This window comes from Fusarium verticillioides, chromosome 6 (genome assembly GCF_000149555.1).
Source record: "Fusarium verticillioides 7600 chromosome 6, whole genome shotgun sequence".
In the NCBI taxonomy this organism is placed as follows: Eukaryota; Fungi; Ascomycota; class Sordariomycetes; order Hypocreales; family Nectriaceae; genus Fusarium; species Fusarium verticillioides.
The window spans coordinates 531,381-548,783 of NC_031680.1; the positions used below are offsets into that span (position 1 = coordinate 531,381).

The 17,403-nt window shown below is 50.4% G+C and overlaps 5 protein-coding genes across 5 annotated transcripts; 3 read left to right on the forward strand and 2 right to left on the reverse strand.

Annotated features, from left to right (window-relative positions):
* Positions 1-8,486: 8,486 nt before the first annotated feature.
* On the forward strand, positions 8,487-8,819 carry FVEG_13126 (hypothetical protein; the record flags this gene model as incomplete). Its single annotated transcript, XM_018902506.1, has 1 exon — positions 8,487-8,819. One exon carries the CDS (start codon positions 8,487-8,489, stop codon positions 8,817-8,819), a length of 333 nt encoding a protein of 110 aa, XP_018761266.1.
* A 417-nt stretch (positions 8,820-9,236) lies between these two features.
* FVEG_13125 (hypothetical protein) lies at positions 9,237-9,644 on the forward strand (the record flags this gene model as incomplete). Its single annotated transcript, XM_018902505.1, has 1 exon — positions 9,237-9,644. The coding sequence occupies one exon, from the start codon at positions 9,237-9,239 to the stop codon at positions 9,642-9,644; it is 408 nt and encodes a 135-aa protein (XP_018761265.1).
* An 83-nt stretch (positions 9,645-9,727) lies between these two features.
* Positions 9,728-11,953, reverse strand: FVEG_13124 (hypothetical protein). Its single transcript, XM_018902504.1, has 4 exons — positions 11,334-11,953; positions 11,247-11,286; positions 11,105-11,200; positions 9,728-11,057 (listed from the first exon to the last, which is right to left on the reverse strand). The coding sequence occupies exons 1-4, from the start codon at positions 11,482-11,484 to the stop codon at positions 10,286-10,288; spliced, it is 1,059 nt and encodes a 352-aa protein (XP_018761264.1). The 5' UTR covers positions 11,485-11,953; the 3' UTR covers positions 9,728-10,285.
* A 685-nt stretch (positions 11,954-12,638) lies between these two features.
* Positions 12,639-15,643, forward strand: FVEG_13123 (hypothetical protein). Its single transcript, XM_018902503.1, has 3 exons — positions 12,639-13,019; positions 13,075-14,560; positions 14,607-15,643. Exons 1-3 carry the CDS (start codon positions 12,972-12,974, stop codon positions 15,383-15,385), a joined length of 2,313 nt encoding a protein of 770 aa, XP_018761263.1. The 5' UTR covers positions 12,639-12,971; the 3' UTR covers positions 15,386-15,643.
* A 25-nt stretch (positions 15,644-15,668) lies between these two features.
* Positions 15,669-16,933, reverse strand: FVEG_13122 (hypothetical protein). The gene is made up of 3 exons (XM_018902502.1): positions 16,592-16,933; positions 16,208-16,536; positions 15,669-16,157 (listed from the first exon to the last, which is right to left on the reverse strand). Exons 1-3 carry the CDS (start codon positions 16,728-16,730, stop codon positions 15,924-15,926), a joined length of 702 nt encoding a protein of 233 aa, XP_018761262.1. The 5' UTR covers positions 16,731-16,933; the 3' UTR covers positions 15,669-15,923.
* Between the last annotated feature and the right edge of the window lie 470 nt (positions 16,934-17,403).

Below are 17,403 nucleotides of genomic sequence, written 5' to 3' on the forward strand. Positions count from 1 at the left end.
TGTGAGGTTTTGCAGAGTCGATGGTTGACTGATGGTGGTGCTTGAAAGGTGCTGAGGTGGTGATATTGTAGTTGTGCAAGACTCGGGGCGTGTGGATTGTCTCTTGGACTAGGGTGTGAGATACTGCTGTAATGGATGTTGGTGAAGAGGTCGTGGTGTGAGAGGATGGGCTGTGATGTTGTGATGTTATTCAGATATCGATGGCTTCCAGAAACAGAGAATGGCCAGACGGGGCAAGCGATATATAGACCATGGAACCAAGAACAAATGAAAAATAAAAAAGAACCCTCCGCTGCCCTCGATCGCTGCTAACCAAGCACCCAGAGCGACAGCGCCCGACGAGTCTGTTCCGCGTCATACGACCCGTTGGTCGAGCGGCGGGGGCTGCCGAGCTTGGCGGGGGTGTGCAGTACAGTACCAAGGGCCCTGTCCAGGGGGTAGACACTAAACTAAAGCTAAGCTAAGGATAACTGAGCCGGGAACAGACATAGACAGAGACAGAGACAAACAGGCAGAGTCAAACAAAGACTGCAAGCACATGGGGCCGTGGGATGGGATTCAGAGGATGGGCAAGTCAATTGACCACTTTTGATACCATCATGGGTCGTTTTCTCGCTCGTTTCTCGGGGACCCTCGCACTCCGTCTTCCGCTCACTGTCTGTCTCCCTCACCTCGGTGACCTCCCCCTGTAATTCTGGGAATGCGATTTTCACAACGTTTGCCATAGCAGGTATCTACCTTGGCTACACATCGAGATCTCAAATAACTAACCCTGTTTTCTCAATTCTGAGGAGCCAAGTTCAAACGGCGGCTACTGACAGCATGCACTCAAACGAAATTCCGTTTATTCCCAGCGGCTGAAATGCTGCCGCCCGTCCGTCCGTCCGTTTTGTTGATCGACGTCGCTCTAGACTTGTCAGCAGAGCCAACAAGTGTCCTGTGCGTGAGGATGCAAGCAAGCAAGCAAGCAAGCGAGGCTGTTCAAGATTTCCGCAGTGCCAATTACCTGCATTTCTTCAACCAACACCCAATTCAATGGAGGTCATGTTGACACGTAGTGCTATCGAATTAATTCTGGATTAATGCAGTTGATGAGAAGCTGTCAGAATTCCTTACCCGCTGCACCTCGGAATTTCCAGAAGGTCCAGAACAGCACTGATCCCTGTCTCACGAGCTGTCAGACTCGTCCGTGCCGCCCAATCATGACTCGCGAGTCAATCATTTCTGGCTCGCCGTTTGTCAAACGAGCTATCCCGTGGCGAGGAATTCAGCTGTCTCTAACAATAAGCGACGTTGTTATCAATTCAAGACATTGTCGTTTAGATTTGTTCCGAGACATGCATCTCTTTATTGCTTTCCAACGGTGGATGTAACACATCGCATTGAATATGCGTGCGTACCGTGCTCAGACACTGCGCTACGCGGCCATTTCTTAAGCATATCCATCAAAAGGATTCAATAATTCGTGAGACCGTATCCACCATCAGCCTCCCTCAGCCCAGTCAAACCAGAGCTAGAATGGAATTAAAGAAAAAAAAATTAAAGAAAAAACGGCACTAAACACGTCCCGTCTCTTTCACTCGTTCATTCATTTATTCATTCATTCATTCACAAGTTAATCCGCATTCACCGAAGACAAACACAAAACTCGCTCCTCGCCTATCGAACCCCCACCCCACGTCACGTTCTTCCGGCCCCGGCACCGTTCCGCGCGCGGCGCAGCCCAGCCCAGCATGTGTCAATCGCCGTTGGACATTAAAAAACATCCCGAGGCCTAGAAACGTCCTATGTTTTGGCGAACACCGAAGATGGAGTCGTACTGAGACAATTCATCGGGAAATATACAGTATTGTAAAAAAACGTGCAGATTTACATGCTGATATGATCAATCTGCATGGTCGAGACCGGTCGGGTGTCAGGGATTGTGTTATCGTCGCGTAGTATGAAGCGGATACTGGTACATTTAAAAGGGAAATGGCATCCAGGAACGAGAATGCGATGTTCGATGTGACGGTATAAACTACACTATACAGATAGATACCTACCGTACATGTTTTCGTGTTTCCACTTGTTTGAATGCCGTGCATGAGGTGCAGCCCATGCCAACGTCTGTTCTCACTCAAACCTCCCATCTCCAACGCTTCTTCTGCCTCTACCCGCGATGCTCAAATTCATCCACCAAACAATCCTCACCTCTCTCCCGAGACATGTCCGTTTAATTACCTCAATTACCATGATCATCTCTGAATAGACACAGACAGAATCGTCACTCGTCAGATCAATTACGTCGCAATGGGTCGATGATTCACCACTAAAGCAGCCTCCCGTCCGCTGTCCCGGGAAGACTACACAAAAGCAATGAAAGAGCTGCACATCATTGAATGAAACCCCCATCGTTGATACTTCACCCGTGGTGGTGAAAATAACCGGGGTTCGAAGTGGCCTGATTTCGCCAACAGCCCATTTTGGACTTGACCTGCCCATCGGCCGCGTGAGCGGAGGGGGCCGGAACGGAGGGCACGTGTTAGACTAGATGTACTCCCCCACCAGCCCCAACGCGAAAAGGGACTTGGCTCGCATCGCGGGAAATACTCGTCGAAACGTGCCTGTCGTCGTCCGTTTGATGGTGTGTTTTACGGTATCACGAGCAACGGTGTTTCGGGAATCGCCATTTAGACGCGGGCCTGTCTATCGGCGCGTTTTATGAGTGAGGTCTGAGATTCACCGGGTCTTCACCGTAGAAAGTTACAGAGAGCGGGAGAGCAACACCGAGAGGGGTGAGACAGCTTGCGGCGTAGTTTTGCGGCATCTTGCGGCGAAGCTAGTGGCATCTAATTCTTTAGAGGGAGAGGGCTGAGACACGGTGACGTTGAAGGGGTTTGACCAACAAGGACTTGGTCATCGCCATGGTGATGGGCAATTGCAGATGTTGATGTTCACTCTGATATGATCCTCTCTCTCTTCGCCATCGTATCCTCCCCCAGTTTTCTTGTTTTCTGAATCTTGGTGAAGGATTCGAGATGACCTTGAAGCGTCTGTCAATCTCGTTGATCATCCCCACAGAAATCCAATCAGCCCTGTCCTAGCGTGTCAAGCTATCAATCAGCCTTTGTTCGGATCCGCACTCGGTTTCTTTCACGAGGCAGAGCATCTTGACTCAATCTCATTCCTTCTTCCTTTGCCCGTGCTTTATCTAAATCAGCCACAAATTTTAATTCACGGGACTTGCAGCTGAATCAGTTCAGTCACAGTTACATTGAGTTTAGAGGGAGGAATTCTGTCGTTGGTTCTGCCTTTTTGGGGGGATTTGTTTTTCATGGCGCGGCGTCAAACGTCCCTGCAGCGGGCCGCGTCGGCTAACCATTTCCATAAAACAGTGTGTGTCCATGATGGAATGCTGCTCTCGTCTCTCCGCAAATCGAATTGACTCTCTTCGCAAAATACATGATGTATCCGGTAAAGGCTCTCTTTTATTTTCTTTTTACGGCAATTGCTTCACAAGCGCTGACATCTCATCTCAACCCGTCCCTTTCACCTACGTAGTATAGTGACTCTCGATCTGAGTTAATCTCGTCTGTCACATTTCTTGGTTCGATTGCGGCAGCGTCCGGTGTCCGTGCTCTGTAAATCGCAACACGATCATCTCGACTCTTTCCATTTCCTCATCTGCTCCTTGTCGTTTCCCCTCAATCGTTCGGGGGGGGAGTGATGTCACCCAAGCTTCTTTTTATTCCTTGTACGACCTGAAGCTATTTCGTCTCTTCTCAATTGAAGCTGTGTACTGAATGGACCCCTGCATAAGCTCATGCTTCAGTTGGTGCTCGCTCGGCCGGGCGGGGAGAGAAGCTCTGTCCTCTTCTCTCTCGTCTCGTTTCGTCTCGTCGTCTCCACATGAGCTAAGCTACCCAAGCTTTGATCCCCAAATTCACGAGGGTGTCGTTTTCGTTCATTTCCTTGTCAAACGTTGTGTTGTGTTGTTCCGCTGTGGCGTTCATGTGCTGTAACTCGAGACATTCCTTTCTCTTTATTATCTGTCTCTAATTGAGTGAATGCGACGCTGAGACATAAATGTTGGTGTTGGCGTTGGCCGTTTGCTTGAGGCCTCTGCCCTCTTTTTAGCTTCCCCCTCAATTCGTGTTCGACCCCGGATGGTTCAGAATGTGACACCAACACCGAGAAAACATGATGTCTCATAAAATGCAAACGAAGACTGTGATTCAAGCAGCCACCCTATTCCTTCTTGCATTTGCGTTTGCGACACAAGGTCTTTTCTCATCACATCCTTTTCGTCGTTTCCCTGCTTTACGTGCATCGACATGATATGCCCAGTGCATCCTTCACTGCTTTAGTTGCCCCCTCTTCATCTTAGCCAAGACATCGCTGCAGGATCTCCCTCCTCTCGCTTTGTTTGCCGAATCTCACTCAAGTCGCCCGCTGTACGGATAACTACTGTACTGCACTGTAGCATCCCGCACCGCCCGCTGATCAACACTCTCCCCTTCTGCTTTGGGCTACATGGTGCCTTCAGCTCGCCAATCTAGCCATGAGTTAAGATCCACTTGATTCGTAGCCAAGATTCAACCCGGTCGTAGCCCGTTCCAGACGCAAACGTCCAAAGATGCCTAAGCCATGTGTAAGATTGTTTTGTTCTTCGGTCTTGACACCGTGAACCGGACAAGTCGGAGCCGCGATTGTCATCTCTGGGATCTGGGATCTGGGATCTGAGACGCTCCGGTGAAGTTAATTCACACGAGGCACAATCTCATTGAATGATTGTGTGAGATTGATATGAGTTTTGATCCACTATCAACGGATCCGGTGGCATTAAAGGTTCGAGTTGAAGATCTTGGCGTTTTTTCCACATGGCATTGTGCGCTAAGTATTCTGACAGAGTGGAGGTGGCTGGCTATTCTTATCTCTTCTGGCTGCGTGCATGCGCGAAACTCGTGCTCTTGCTGGCTGAATACTGCGATGCCGGAAGAGGCAGGGGTTTTAGACGCGGTGGTTCTTTTTTAGCGGTCTCAGGTTGAAGGAATTGAGTTCTACTATGGAGTACTGTCGTCCCTCGTGTTGGCTGTCGACAGTTGGTGATTGAGCTTAAAGTCCGGCTCCGTCCCGGCCGACACAGGAGCCGAAACGCAATGATGCCGGATCGTGAGTCGGTAATTGATATTTAATGAGAGATAATAAAGTAAAAGCTGAACCTTAATCAAGAAATTCTCATATCATATGGACTCGACGTGGGGCGAATGAGTTGGAGTGAGATGAAGTGAGGTGATCATCGGAGGCCTGGTTCAATTGCGAATCGCCGTTCAACATGAGGACATGATCGCAGAGCCGCACACCTCCGATATGACCCTGCAAAGTGGAAATTCTAGAAGCATTAATTTAATTCTAATTGACCTAAGATTTTTAGTACGCTTTGTCTAGCACAGCAGTCGACATCGTGAGATGAAAGTGTCGGTGAGTTGGTTCTATCACCACCACAGCGCTATTCGTGACCTGACACGCAGGACAAGAGCACTCTTGAAGAAATAGACATCGTGATTACAATTTAAATATTTCAAAACCTCGATAGAGTCGCTTGAGGTTTATCAATATGAGTTTGTACCGATTTTTGGTCCATGATGCCCCGTGAGGAAGGACTGACGAGTTTGGTTCAATCGCGACACGGAGTAGACGAGGGCATCGTCATAGCCGCACGTCGCCTTTGCGACCAAAATAAGCATCTTGAGAATATTCAATTGATTACAACTTCATGTAGGCCCATAGAGATACTCATTCTGAGTTAGTGTTCCTTGCCGTGAGGCGAATAAGAGTTGCCGACTGCGACAGCACTGCCGTGAACAACGTCACATCGCCGTCGCAGAGCCGCATGCGGCTTGACAAGGCTAAGATCTCGATTGGATCAATAGAGGACGTGTCGCATGATCTGCAAAAGCAAGTCTACTGCCGTGCGATGTGATACAATGTGATGCGTCTCTGCTGTGGCTCTCTCATTACGAGTCACTCACTGCTTGATGCATATAGGAAGGTAGATAGGGAGATAAACTGTACGTACACCAATCCATAAGTCCATGTAAAGAGACTGTATACTCTCTAAAGAGAGGTCTGACGATTGGAATGTCCTGTTGTGGTGTCGCGGCCCATCTTCTCGCTGCGCGTTCGTCAATTGACCATCGAGGCATCGCCCGCCTCCAACAAACGCTCTATCGACTTCGCTTCTGCGATACCCTCTGTCGCATGGCCTACTAGAGGAAGGTTAGCACATGTCTGAACATCTAGATTGTTCTGTTGCCATGTGTTGTGGCCGTCTCCCAATCGAGGTCCGCAAGGTTCGCCGCAAGACTGATCAAGACGGCTGTCGTCGCGTCGAACAAGCTCAGAAATGAGTAAAACTGTGTATAACACTCAGCTTCTAACTGACAGATTAAGTCTTATCTGTATTCATGCCTATTGCGATGAGTTTTGTCAATCACATGTCTTCTGGTGACGCTGTTGTGTACACAATCGTCAATCGATCATTGAAGCAGCATGTCTTTTCATACCGAACCATAGCTCCATTGACCTAGATTTAACAGTATTCTGTATCGCAAGACCCTCTTGGGTATGTCCAAGTGACCTCTATCCTTCTACATCGTTCTTCTGCCATCTTCACGCTGAGTTCCGCGATGCCATTCTCGTTGACATTTGGCCCAAGATTGCCATTACGGCGCCAGAGAACCCCAACAATAGATATATTGAGATACAGTGCTCAATATCTAATTGACTAGACTAGCTTACGTCTTTTGTAACTCTTTGAAACGGGTATATTTCATTGTGCGCCTTGTTGTGATGTCCTCGCTCGTTGTTCTCGACATGATGCTCAATCGTGATCGTCAAAGCACCATGTCGAACGACAACAAATAAAGGCTCTGTTGCTTAACTACCACCGTAAAAGTCATCGCTCGATCCAATGGATTGTGTACAAGGGTCCTCCAGCCCGTCTTCAACGTTCTGTCAGGGATTGCTGTGCTCATCTCGCTGCGGTCGCGAGACTGATCACGACTCTGGATGACCGCGTCTCATGGTCCCGACATCAAATGTATTGAGATGAATTCATATGTCCCCAGTTTATAGACTCTTTTTATGCATTTTATTGCTCACTTACGGGAGACTAGTCAATTGGAACGTCTGTTGTGATGTCGCCGCTGGTCCTTCTACAGGCAACGTTCGGTTTGTCAACCATCACCGTCGAGACACATTGCTTGTACGAACAAAGCTCGATTGACTTAATTTTGATCTAAAACTTGTCGCTCAAGTTTTTAGAGCATGTTCGAGGATGTTCAACTCATCTTGAATGTTCTGTCGTGTCAGGCTGAGGCCCGCGACAGCATTCTCACTGATGCTGCGAGATTGGTCAACGCTGCTGTCCCAAACAACAGAGCTAATGAGATCACCTGTCCATGTTCACTCGAGGACTCTCTTTCATGTCTCCCGCCGTTTGTGAAGATGAATCAGTGCAATTGAAGCGCTTGTTGTGGTGTCCTCGCCCACCATGCTGCTGCACAATCGCCAATCGTCCACCTTCATCATCAAGACACTCTATCATTCACGATGAACGAAAGCTCTTTTGACTCAGAACTTAGCAAAAATTTTGTCGCTCGGTACATTAGGTCTTGTCTAACAGACTACTGCTCATCTCCGATGTCCTGTTGCAGCAAACTGAGGTCCGCCATAAGATGTTCTCCGATGCCGTGAAACTGGTCAAGACTACCACTCAACATCAAAGATAGGGAGATAGGCTGTTTGTTGTACAGTCTCGGAGCCTCCCTATGACTTCCGGGTGTTATTGAAGTGAATTAGTCCCAAAAATTGCCATGTTGTGATGTCGCTGCTCTCGTTCTGGTGGTCAATTGTCAATCATCACCATCGAGCCACTCCATTGCGCAGGCCCAACGACAGCTCTTTTGACCTGATAATTACAATTACCTGTGTCGCTGGGTCCATTTGAGTGTGTGCACGAGCGCGCGGCTCATCTCAGCTGTTCTGCTGCGACAAACTGATATTCAGGGAACAGCCGCCCTCAGCAGCAGTGTTCAATTGAACAGCCCTCAACCGCCTTTTGTGATCAAAAGCTCATCTATCATAGTCTCGGAGATTCTAATTGGCTTATGGTTTCTCTTAAATCTAATAATAGAGCTCTCTGGCTTGTTGATACCTCTGTGACGGTTGCCAGTGCCCACGCACGGGCAGCCTGAATCGGGGAACTTGATCGAGAACAATCGCCTTGGACGCTGATTCACTCTCAAAACTTAGGATAAATGCACAGCTCTTTTCATTCACTTCTCAGGCAGTCTCTTCTTTCTCTCTTCAGCCCTCTTCCGCTGCCTACTCTTCTGTTTGCTCCCCAAGCATCCTGCGAAAAGTGTCTCGATTGCCAAACCCAGCACCATCATCAACACCACCAACTTCCAGTATTTCGACAGCAAGACATCATCGCAGTCATGTTCAATCTCACATCTCCCTCCGGCGCCAGCCGCAAGGCCAGCAAGAAAGTCTCGCGCGTTATGTCGAGCCTCAAAAGTACACTCTTGTCGACCCTCTCCAAGACTCCCAAGCAGCATCTCAAGGAGCAGAAGCCCAGGTACCAACTATGCAGCAACCCCAGCATAACTATTACAGATGCGGAGACCGGTGAAGAGTGGGAGTTCATCGATCATGATGAACTCGATGGTGATCTCCCGAACAGCGACAATACTCGCACTTTGAGAGAGGAACTCGAGCTCAATGCGCGCGAACAGGATGATCTCCTGTATTCGCGGCGCTGGATGAACTAGGCTCACATCTTGGAGACTGTGCTGCCACTGCGATGTCCAGTTGTGCAGATGTATATACTGGCATGGACAGAGAGACATGCTGTCTGTTCGACAAAACTCGCCAGTGCCAGTGGAACAGAAGAGCTTCCAACAGCGGCAGCATCGCCTCGATGTTGACCGTATATATTCTTCATTTCTTCCCCCTAACCGGGCTCTCATTCCTTTCCTCAGCCATCCCCGACATCACTTCCATCCGGACACCTTGAGATCACCACCACTTACCAACACCAGCTCACACCGAATTTTGGACCCTTCGACAATACCAACCGACACTTGTACTATTAGGCTACCTACACGGCAACCTTCTTCGCCATCCAAGGACCTCTCAGTCATCACTAACAACAAACACACGCAACCTCAACCGCAGCAACCGACACCATGGGTATGAAGATGCCATCCGACCCTTCCTTCGAGTGGCCTGCGGAGTGCACAAAGCCCAGCATGTTCTCCATGCTGGTCAAGAAGGTCACCTCCCTGATCAAGGGCCCTTCGAACGAGGACAAGGATCGCGAGCTGAAGGACCAAGAGAAAAAGGACCGGGAGGCGAAAGAGGGCGTAGTCGTCCAGCCTGAGGATGCTACGGAGCCTTGGGAAGTCGTCCCCAGCGTCAAGGACGACCCTTGGAGCGTCGTTGTGAAGTCTCGCAACGTGCTCACCGAGTACGAAGACAGCGGTGCCAACCGCCAGACCCAGTACGAACGTACTTACCAGTACGAGTTTGATCGCCGGGTCATGGAGGCCGACCGCCTCGCTCTCCGTGAAGCTAACAAGCGCGCTTCGAAGTAGACTTGTCCGTCGTAAGCTGCAGAAGTAAAGTTGTACACGTCCTCGTGAATGATCTTCTGTTCTGGTGAGTTTTTACGGGCAATGCTAAGTATGCGCCCCCTAGATTGGGATCTTGGGCGTAGAATAGAGATTGACTAACTGTGGCTAGGTAGATATAAGCTTTCTTAGATAGAGAGTAGACTACTTAGACGATGGGATTAACGTGAGGTGAATTGCGGGCGTTGGGACTGGGATTGACTGGACGGGCTGTATAGATAGACAGCTGAGAATACACTATTGTATTAAAGCGTCTGTAGATAGGTATTTGATCTGTTGCCCTCATCATCGGCCTCTGAGGCCATCTCCACTAAACTGTGTCGTGTCTAACATAGAAAACTTCTCAATCTCCCTTCAAAAATGCGTGTATCATCTGTTAACAAACTCCGACATTAAACAGTTGACCACCAGTGACGCCAATCTTCGAACCGGTAGCCAAGAGAACTGCCTGTTCGGTACGACTGCTCGCTGCTCCCAGTTTTGCTTGAGCGTCCGAGACTCGCGCGAGTGCTCATGTCACGCTTTCTGCACTTTGTAGTAAGCGAGACCTCGGACTTGGCATCAGCCTCAAAATTGTCCGTGGATGTAGAGATCAGTCTGCGTTCCTATTCTGCGACTCTCTCTCCGCCTCCACGCCAGAGCCCGTAGAAGCCCTCACAATTCTTCCAAAGCTTGATGGTACCATCCTCCGATCCTGTAGCATACATCTTGCCATCGGGCGAGAATGCAATTGACCAGATAGGTCCGTGATGTCCTTTGTGTACGTCGAGCTCCTTTCCATCGTCGTATCGGATAACCTTGGCCCATGTACCAGGCTCCTCACCAACAACTAGCTTGCGACCCTTGAGATCGAGTGCAACACTAGCGATAGTGTAGCTCAGAGGAAAGCGCTTGAGCTCATCCATGGCATTGCGACCACCCCAGAAGTACGCCGTCTTTCCAGCAGCGACAGCGAGAACAGGTAATCCACCGCCAATGTCGTTAGGAGAGGCATACTGGGAATCCAGTGACACCATCTCGCAAGACTTGATGTCTCCATCAAGAACTTCGTGTCGGATGCAGGCCCGGCTGGGCAGGTCGAGCCATCGGATTGTCTTGTCGGATGCGGTCACAACAATGTTAGGGTCCTGGGTCCAGCAAATGAACTTGATCGAACCGGTATGAACGCCTTCCCCGATCTCGAAGCCAGCAGAGGCGGGGATTGTAGCAGGGGACCCAGTAGAAGACAGCTCTGAGAGATCAAAAATGCGCAGCTTCTTCTCGAAACCACCGGTTGCGATAAGGTCCGAGTTGTCGGGGGGGTAGGCAATCGCACGGACAATGTGATCATGTTGAAGCGTATAGAGTAATTCACCCGAGTAGGTATCCCAAATTTTGCTACGCAAGTGTTAGCGACGTTGGGCGTTGTGAAGGAGGATACCCACGCTGTGAAATCGGCCGATGCAGTCGCTGCGCTGCAGGTATCAGGGCTCAGTCTAGCTTGCCAAACAGCACCCTTGTGACCGATGAAAGTGCCGATCCTATGCAAGTCAGAGGCGCTACCAGACCCAGTTGACAGTGACTTACCAATCGCCAGTCATACCGTTTCGAAGCATGGGGTTGCCATCTATATCATGTCAATATGCGCTCTGTGGAGACAAGACATTGACGCACCTTTGCAGGCAGAGATCAGAAAGAAGCTGTCGGTCTTCTTCTCGATCTCCTTCTCAGTTTCCTTCTCGAAGCCAGAAAAGGCGATATGAGGAACGGGTCGGGAATGGCCGTGGCAGGTCAGAGGATGGTATTGTCGAGGTTCGGAAGCCATTGCGACAGTATAGAGAAGCGAAGACGAGCGGGGAGTCAGTTCGTTGATGGAATCTAGCCAATTGCGGCCAGCTGTAGTATTCGATGTCGGTCCAGAGAGTAGCGAGATGCCCGATATTAATCGAGGATGTCAAAATTGGAAATGAGAGAGGCCGTAACAGTCGTATGCGTCGTTAAGAGTGGTTTGGATCGTGACTCGTGGCAGAGCTTGTCGCGTGTCGTCGCAGAAGTGTGGAGCGTCTTTCTCGAGCAAATGGCAATGATGAGCCCAAAACTTGAAGGAAAGAGATAGAGAAGCGGAACGTTAAGGTCGTGATTGTATGGGGTCGTGTCGTGAGGTTCAAGAAAGCGTGAATGTTGCCCCCGAAGCGAACCCCCTTGCGAAGAGAAAGGAGAGGAGAGAGAGAGAGAGGAAAGGAGGGCGGTGATGGATTTGCCAAATATTTGCGAAGACGGGGAGGACGAAACAGGTTGGACAGGGAAGGAAACAGCGGCGCGCAACCAAAATGACAGGGTCACGCTTGCCCGACTTGAGCAGCGGGCCTAAGGGAGCAAGAAAGCTTGATGCTTGAGAGAAGGTTGCCAAAATAAACTCAGTAGAAGACACCTAAACTTGGACTAAAGTCATGTGAGTATTTTTATCTCTAAAGATAGAGGTCCTGAGTTTTCTGGCAGCCTCAAGGCGGGGTTACACGACGGGGTCCTTCTTTCCGGTGGGCACCGCCACAAAGCGGGGTATGGTTGGGGGCTGCAATATTTTGACTTGACGTGAGAGACAAAGATATTGATGTAGAGGACAAGGAAATATTTGTGAGACAGAGAGAGGGGAGTCTAAAGGTGACTGAATGTGTGAGGTTTCTTTTGATTCAGTGTGCAGTGTAGAGAAAGGACCGGAATCCAACTCTCATACATACATACAGCTCTCTCCTGAGTCCCCTCAACGGCTCTTTCTGCCCGACTCTTGCAAAAGCAGTATCACCATAAAGAACGATATAACATTGCTTACGATATCTGCAGCAGTCTAATTTTAGCTTTCTTAATGTATGCTTAAATGCGAAGCAATAATGCCCGAGAGTTCACAGCATCCAAGTCCGAGCGATACTTTAAAGATGCCCGGCCAAGTGGAGGTGGCTGGTGCTTAGTGACGCATCGAGTTGTGGCTTAAGCTGGACGGGACAGATCCGACGGGAAGGGGCAATCAATCGATCAGCTTCCATTACTGACCAACGATCAACTCTACCTTAGTCTACGATTTGTCACGTTCTTCCCGTTCCCTTGATGACTTTTTGACAATACAACCTCTTCATACTCCCCGTGATTCATCCTTTTTTGTCGTTGGCGTTACCCTTGCTTAGAGAGATAGCTGGTCGTTTCTCTTTCTTGACCCTGTTGCATCATCGTCCAGTCATTCATCAAGCTCCCCCCTCCACTGCATTCAGCAGTGTCACGTACTCTCATCATCCATCCATCAAACCATCCTCCAGGAAAATGACCGACTTCAAGCTGTCGGCGCAATTGGTCGGGCACGAATCCGATGTAGGCATTATTAGGCGACTTTTCTCTGCATCTCGAAACACTAACGGATCGATAGGTTCGAGCCGCAACCTTCCCCTCTCCCGATACCGTCTTAACCGCCTCCCGCGATTGCAGCGTCCGCATATGGCGCCGCACCCAAGCATCTCCCCCGAACTTTGACGCAACCCTGGTCAGCCGTGGTTCCGAATACGTCAACTCCATCTCCTTCTTCCCTCCGTCCAGTGAGCACCCAGATGGCTACGTTGTCTCTGGTGGCAAGGATACCATCATCGAAGTCAAGTCCCCCAAAGCTTCCAGCTCCGATAACGCCGAACGCCTCTTGATCGGCCATTCTCACAACGTCTGCACGCTCGACGTCTCATCCGACGGCAAATACTTGGTATCAGGCGGTTGGGATGGTCAGGCGCGGGTATGGAGCCCTCAGAAATGGGAAACAGAGCTCTCGTTGAGCGGCCACGAAAGCATGGCCGTCTGGAGCGTTGTTGCATTCGATGATCACACAGTAGTGACTGGTTGTGCCGACAAGAACATCCGTATCTTTGATCTGCGGCAGTCTACCGCCGGTGAGGTGTCGCCAAGCTCTATCATACACACACCTGACGTTGTCCGCGCCCTCTGTCGTGTACCCAACGGTCACCCCAGTGGTGCAGACATTGCGAGCGCAAGCAACGACGGAACAATCCGCCTGTGGAAGCTGAATGGTCAACAAGTCGCCGAGCTGCATGGACACGAAAGCTTTGTTTACTGTTTGGCCAGTCTCCCGACAGGTGAGCTGGCCAGTTCGGGAGAAGATCGTACCGTCAGGATATGGAAGGGTACCGAATGTGTACAGACAATCACACATCCCGCCATTTCGGTATGGACCGTCGCTGCGAACCCCGAGACCGGCGATATCGTTACGGGTGCTAGCGACAGCATTGCCCGCGTCTTTACACGAAGTCCCGACCGTACTGCCGACCAAGCGACACTCACGGAGTTTGAGGAGTCTGTCAAGGCGTCATCGATCCCTCAGCAGCAAGTCGGGGGTGTCAACAAGGAGAAGCTCCCTGGCCCTGAGTTCCTGACCAGTAAGGCGGGTACAAAGGAGGGACAAGTTCAGATGATTAAGGAGGATAACGGAAATGTTACTGCTCATACGTGGTCGGTGAGCCAACAGCAATGGATCAACGTCGGTACTGTCGTTGATGCTGTTGCCAGCACTGGCAAAAAGGTTGAGTACCAAGGAAAGATGTATGACTACGTTTTTGATGTCGATATTGAGGATGGCAAGCCTCCTCTAAAGCTCCCTTACAACCTCTCTGAGAACCCTTACGAGCGAGCCACCAAGTTCTTGGGCGACAATGAGCTACCGCTCTCGTACCTTGACAACGTGGCCAACTTCATTACCGAAAACACCAAGGGAGCTACTCTTGGTCAAACTTCAGAGCCAAGCGGACCTGATCCTCTGGGCACTGAATCGCGATACCGACCTGGTGAGAACACCCAGCCCAAGGTGCTCCCTCAGAAGGACTATCTCAGTATTACAGCAGCCAAATACGAAGGTAAGTTTTTGTCTCTGTGCTTTTGTTCAATCACTGACAGTGCCAGCCATCTTCAACAAAATCTTGACCGTCAACAAGAACATGATCTCATCGGGTCGCAAAGACGCCGCTCTGAACCCATCCGATGAATCTGTACTGTCAGAGCTGCGCGCTGCGCTTGAGTCTAACAAACCCGTTCCCCAAACAGCCCTGCCTCTTCTTGTCCGCATCCTTACACAATGGCCCTACTCAGACCGTCTCGCCGGTCTTGATCTCCTTCGCTGTGTCGCGAAGTACCCTCTTGTCGCTCAATTCTCTGACCCTACCGCTGGCTCCCTTCTCGACCTCGCTTTCGCGTCCTCTCTACCCAAGGGCGAAACTCCCAATGAGAACGCTGCCATGATGGGTCTGCGTACCCTCGCCAACATCTTCTCCACTGCAAATGGCCGCTCGATTGTTAGTGCTCAATCGGACGAGGCCATTTCGTTCCTGGAACGTATCGTTGGTGTTTCCTCGGAACCCATCGGGCCGTTCAATCGCAATGTCCTCATCGCTGCTACAACCGCAGCAATCAACCTCTCAGTGCTCGTCCATCGCGAGCGCCTCCTCACACCCGACCAGCGTCGCCGTCTCGCTATCCTTCTCGGGACGATCCTCTCCCGTGATGGTCAAACAGACTCGGAGGTTCTATACCGCGCCCTGGTGGCGCTGGGCACACTGCTCTCCGCATCAAAGGCGGAGGCGGCTAATCTCGGTATCAAGGGGTGGATCCAGAGTGCTGCTGGACGAAGTTCAGAAGAGCGTGTCAAGTCTGTCGCGGCCGAGTGCGCTAAGGTCGCTCCATGAATGTGATATGATGGTGACGGGTATGCAGGCCGTTGCAGCGCCAAGACGGGTTATTCTTGACGTGGAACGACGGATGTACGGAATTAGAAGAGAAATAAATACATAGAATTAGCGGTAGACGAATGTGATACATTGATAGGCAATGGCTTTGTGGTGGTTGTGATGTCCGGCGACGTGAGAGCCGTCTGTCAATTGATCTCAATCGTGAGGCCTGGTCTCATTTCATCTCACTCTAAAACTTGGCATCTCATTCTTACGACAGTTTATCACATGAGAGGCACAGTTTATGAACTTGAATAGTCGTAGATTCTCATTCTACGCGGTGTCTCAAATGAATGAAGCAGATAAAGCTCCTCCAACACCAAGTACCACGTGCGATATCTCAGTCCCCCAAGGACAACCGCAGCATTATAAAAATAAATGAAGGGATATAAATAAAATCAATCCAGGGATATTCCAAATTCCCCGCCCGTAAAAAAACGCCAGTCATTATGCTTTGTACAAATTTCTTTTCGTATCGAGTTCTCAATCTCATCAATCACGCAAACAGGGCATATGCACCGGCTGCCACGAGCGGTAGCCAGCCTGCGAGGTTCAGCTGGCGCAGTGTTTGTGTCGCGCCGGATTCGCTAACGTAGGCGTCGGAGCCGGACTGCTTGGTCGTGATGGTGTAGACCTCTGCGAAGCCGATGTCGGTGGAGTTGAAGCAGTTTGTCTCGTTGACTTCGGCGATTCTCTTGTCTCCTGGTTCAGCGAAGATGATGTCGACGCACTACAGATGTTAGTCAGTTTTTCTTCACCACAAACAGTGTCTGAACGTACAGAGTACAGAGCTGCGCCGTGAACAGCTAGTTCTACAACTTGGATTGTAGCCTTGTCGCCTGCCTTTACAGTCGTGTTCTTGGGCAGAGGCACCTGAGGAAGACAGATTGTTCCTGGGAAGGGATTGTTGGTGGGACCGAGGATCTGGAACATGGGGACGACCGGGTTTGTCATGTTTGCAGGGCCGCCGTCAGGACCATCGTCGCCAAAGCCCATGTTCACGTAGGCGAAGGCTGTCTCGTGGCCACGGAACCAGCCGGGCTGGAAAGCGACAGCGCCGCCTCTTGTGGGCCAGTATGTTCTGTTTGTCGTGACATTGTGACCACCGCCTGACGATGTTAATTGGTGTTGTTCTGGTCAAGAGGAGAGAGTGAGAGGACGTACATGGGTAGATCCATTGCATGCCGTAGGGAAATGTTGCGTTGGTGATGAGGTTGTTTCCTCGCCAGCCGGGATAGGTGATAACGCTGTGTGCTGACACGATTGTCGCGAGGAGGACCGAGATGAATGCTGACGTCCTCATGATTGCGGTTTGTATGGATATCTTTTGAGAATAGGTGATACTTCTAGCAAACAGACAAAGAACAAGAACAAGGCTCAGCCTCGAACGTTTAAATTTCACGAACCAACGATTTATGAGAACTTCTTCGGAGAAAAAGGAAGAGGAGGAGGAGGCCGCAAGTTCTGGTCTTAAGGCACGCACTCAGCACTCCGCTGGGTGGCCATCTTTGCAGCCGCCCAGGTCCAAGTACAGATGTGATGGCCCAGTAAGAGGCCGTTGACGATGCATCTTGGAGGGTGTGACCCCTGCTGCAGAACGGGAACACACGCCCAATGGGATCAGCGGGATGAGTGATTTACAGGGCTACAGGGCGGTTCTGGGCTGTGACTGGAGATGTTTTAAGCGCTGGCGCTAGACTTATTTTAGGGGACGGCCAATGAGATGTTGAGAGTAATGGGGTAGAGGGGCGGGGGTTGGTGATGGGATATGCCGGTTAATGAGGAGGAAGAAAGGGACGGGGAGAGGTCGACTCACTTGATGGAAAGATCGGATCAGGAGAGCCGATGATCGATTCGTAGCCGCGTTTTGATCTGATGGTACTCCGTACTCTCTGACTCTTGACTCTCTCAGTGAGTGAGGCTCGGGGTGAGGATGCCGCGTAGACGCCAAGATCCATGCCATGGTCACATCCAGA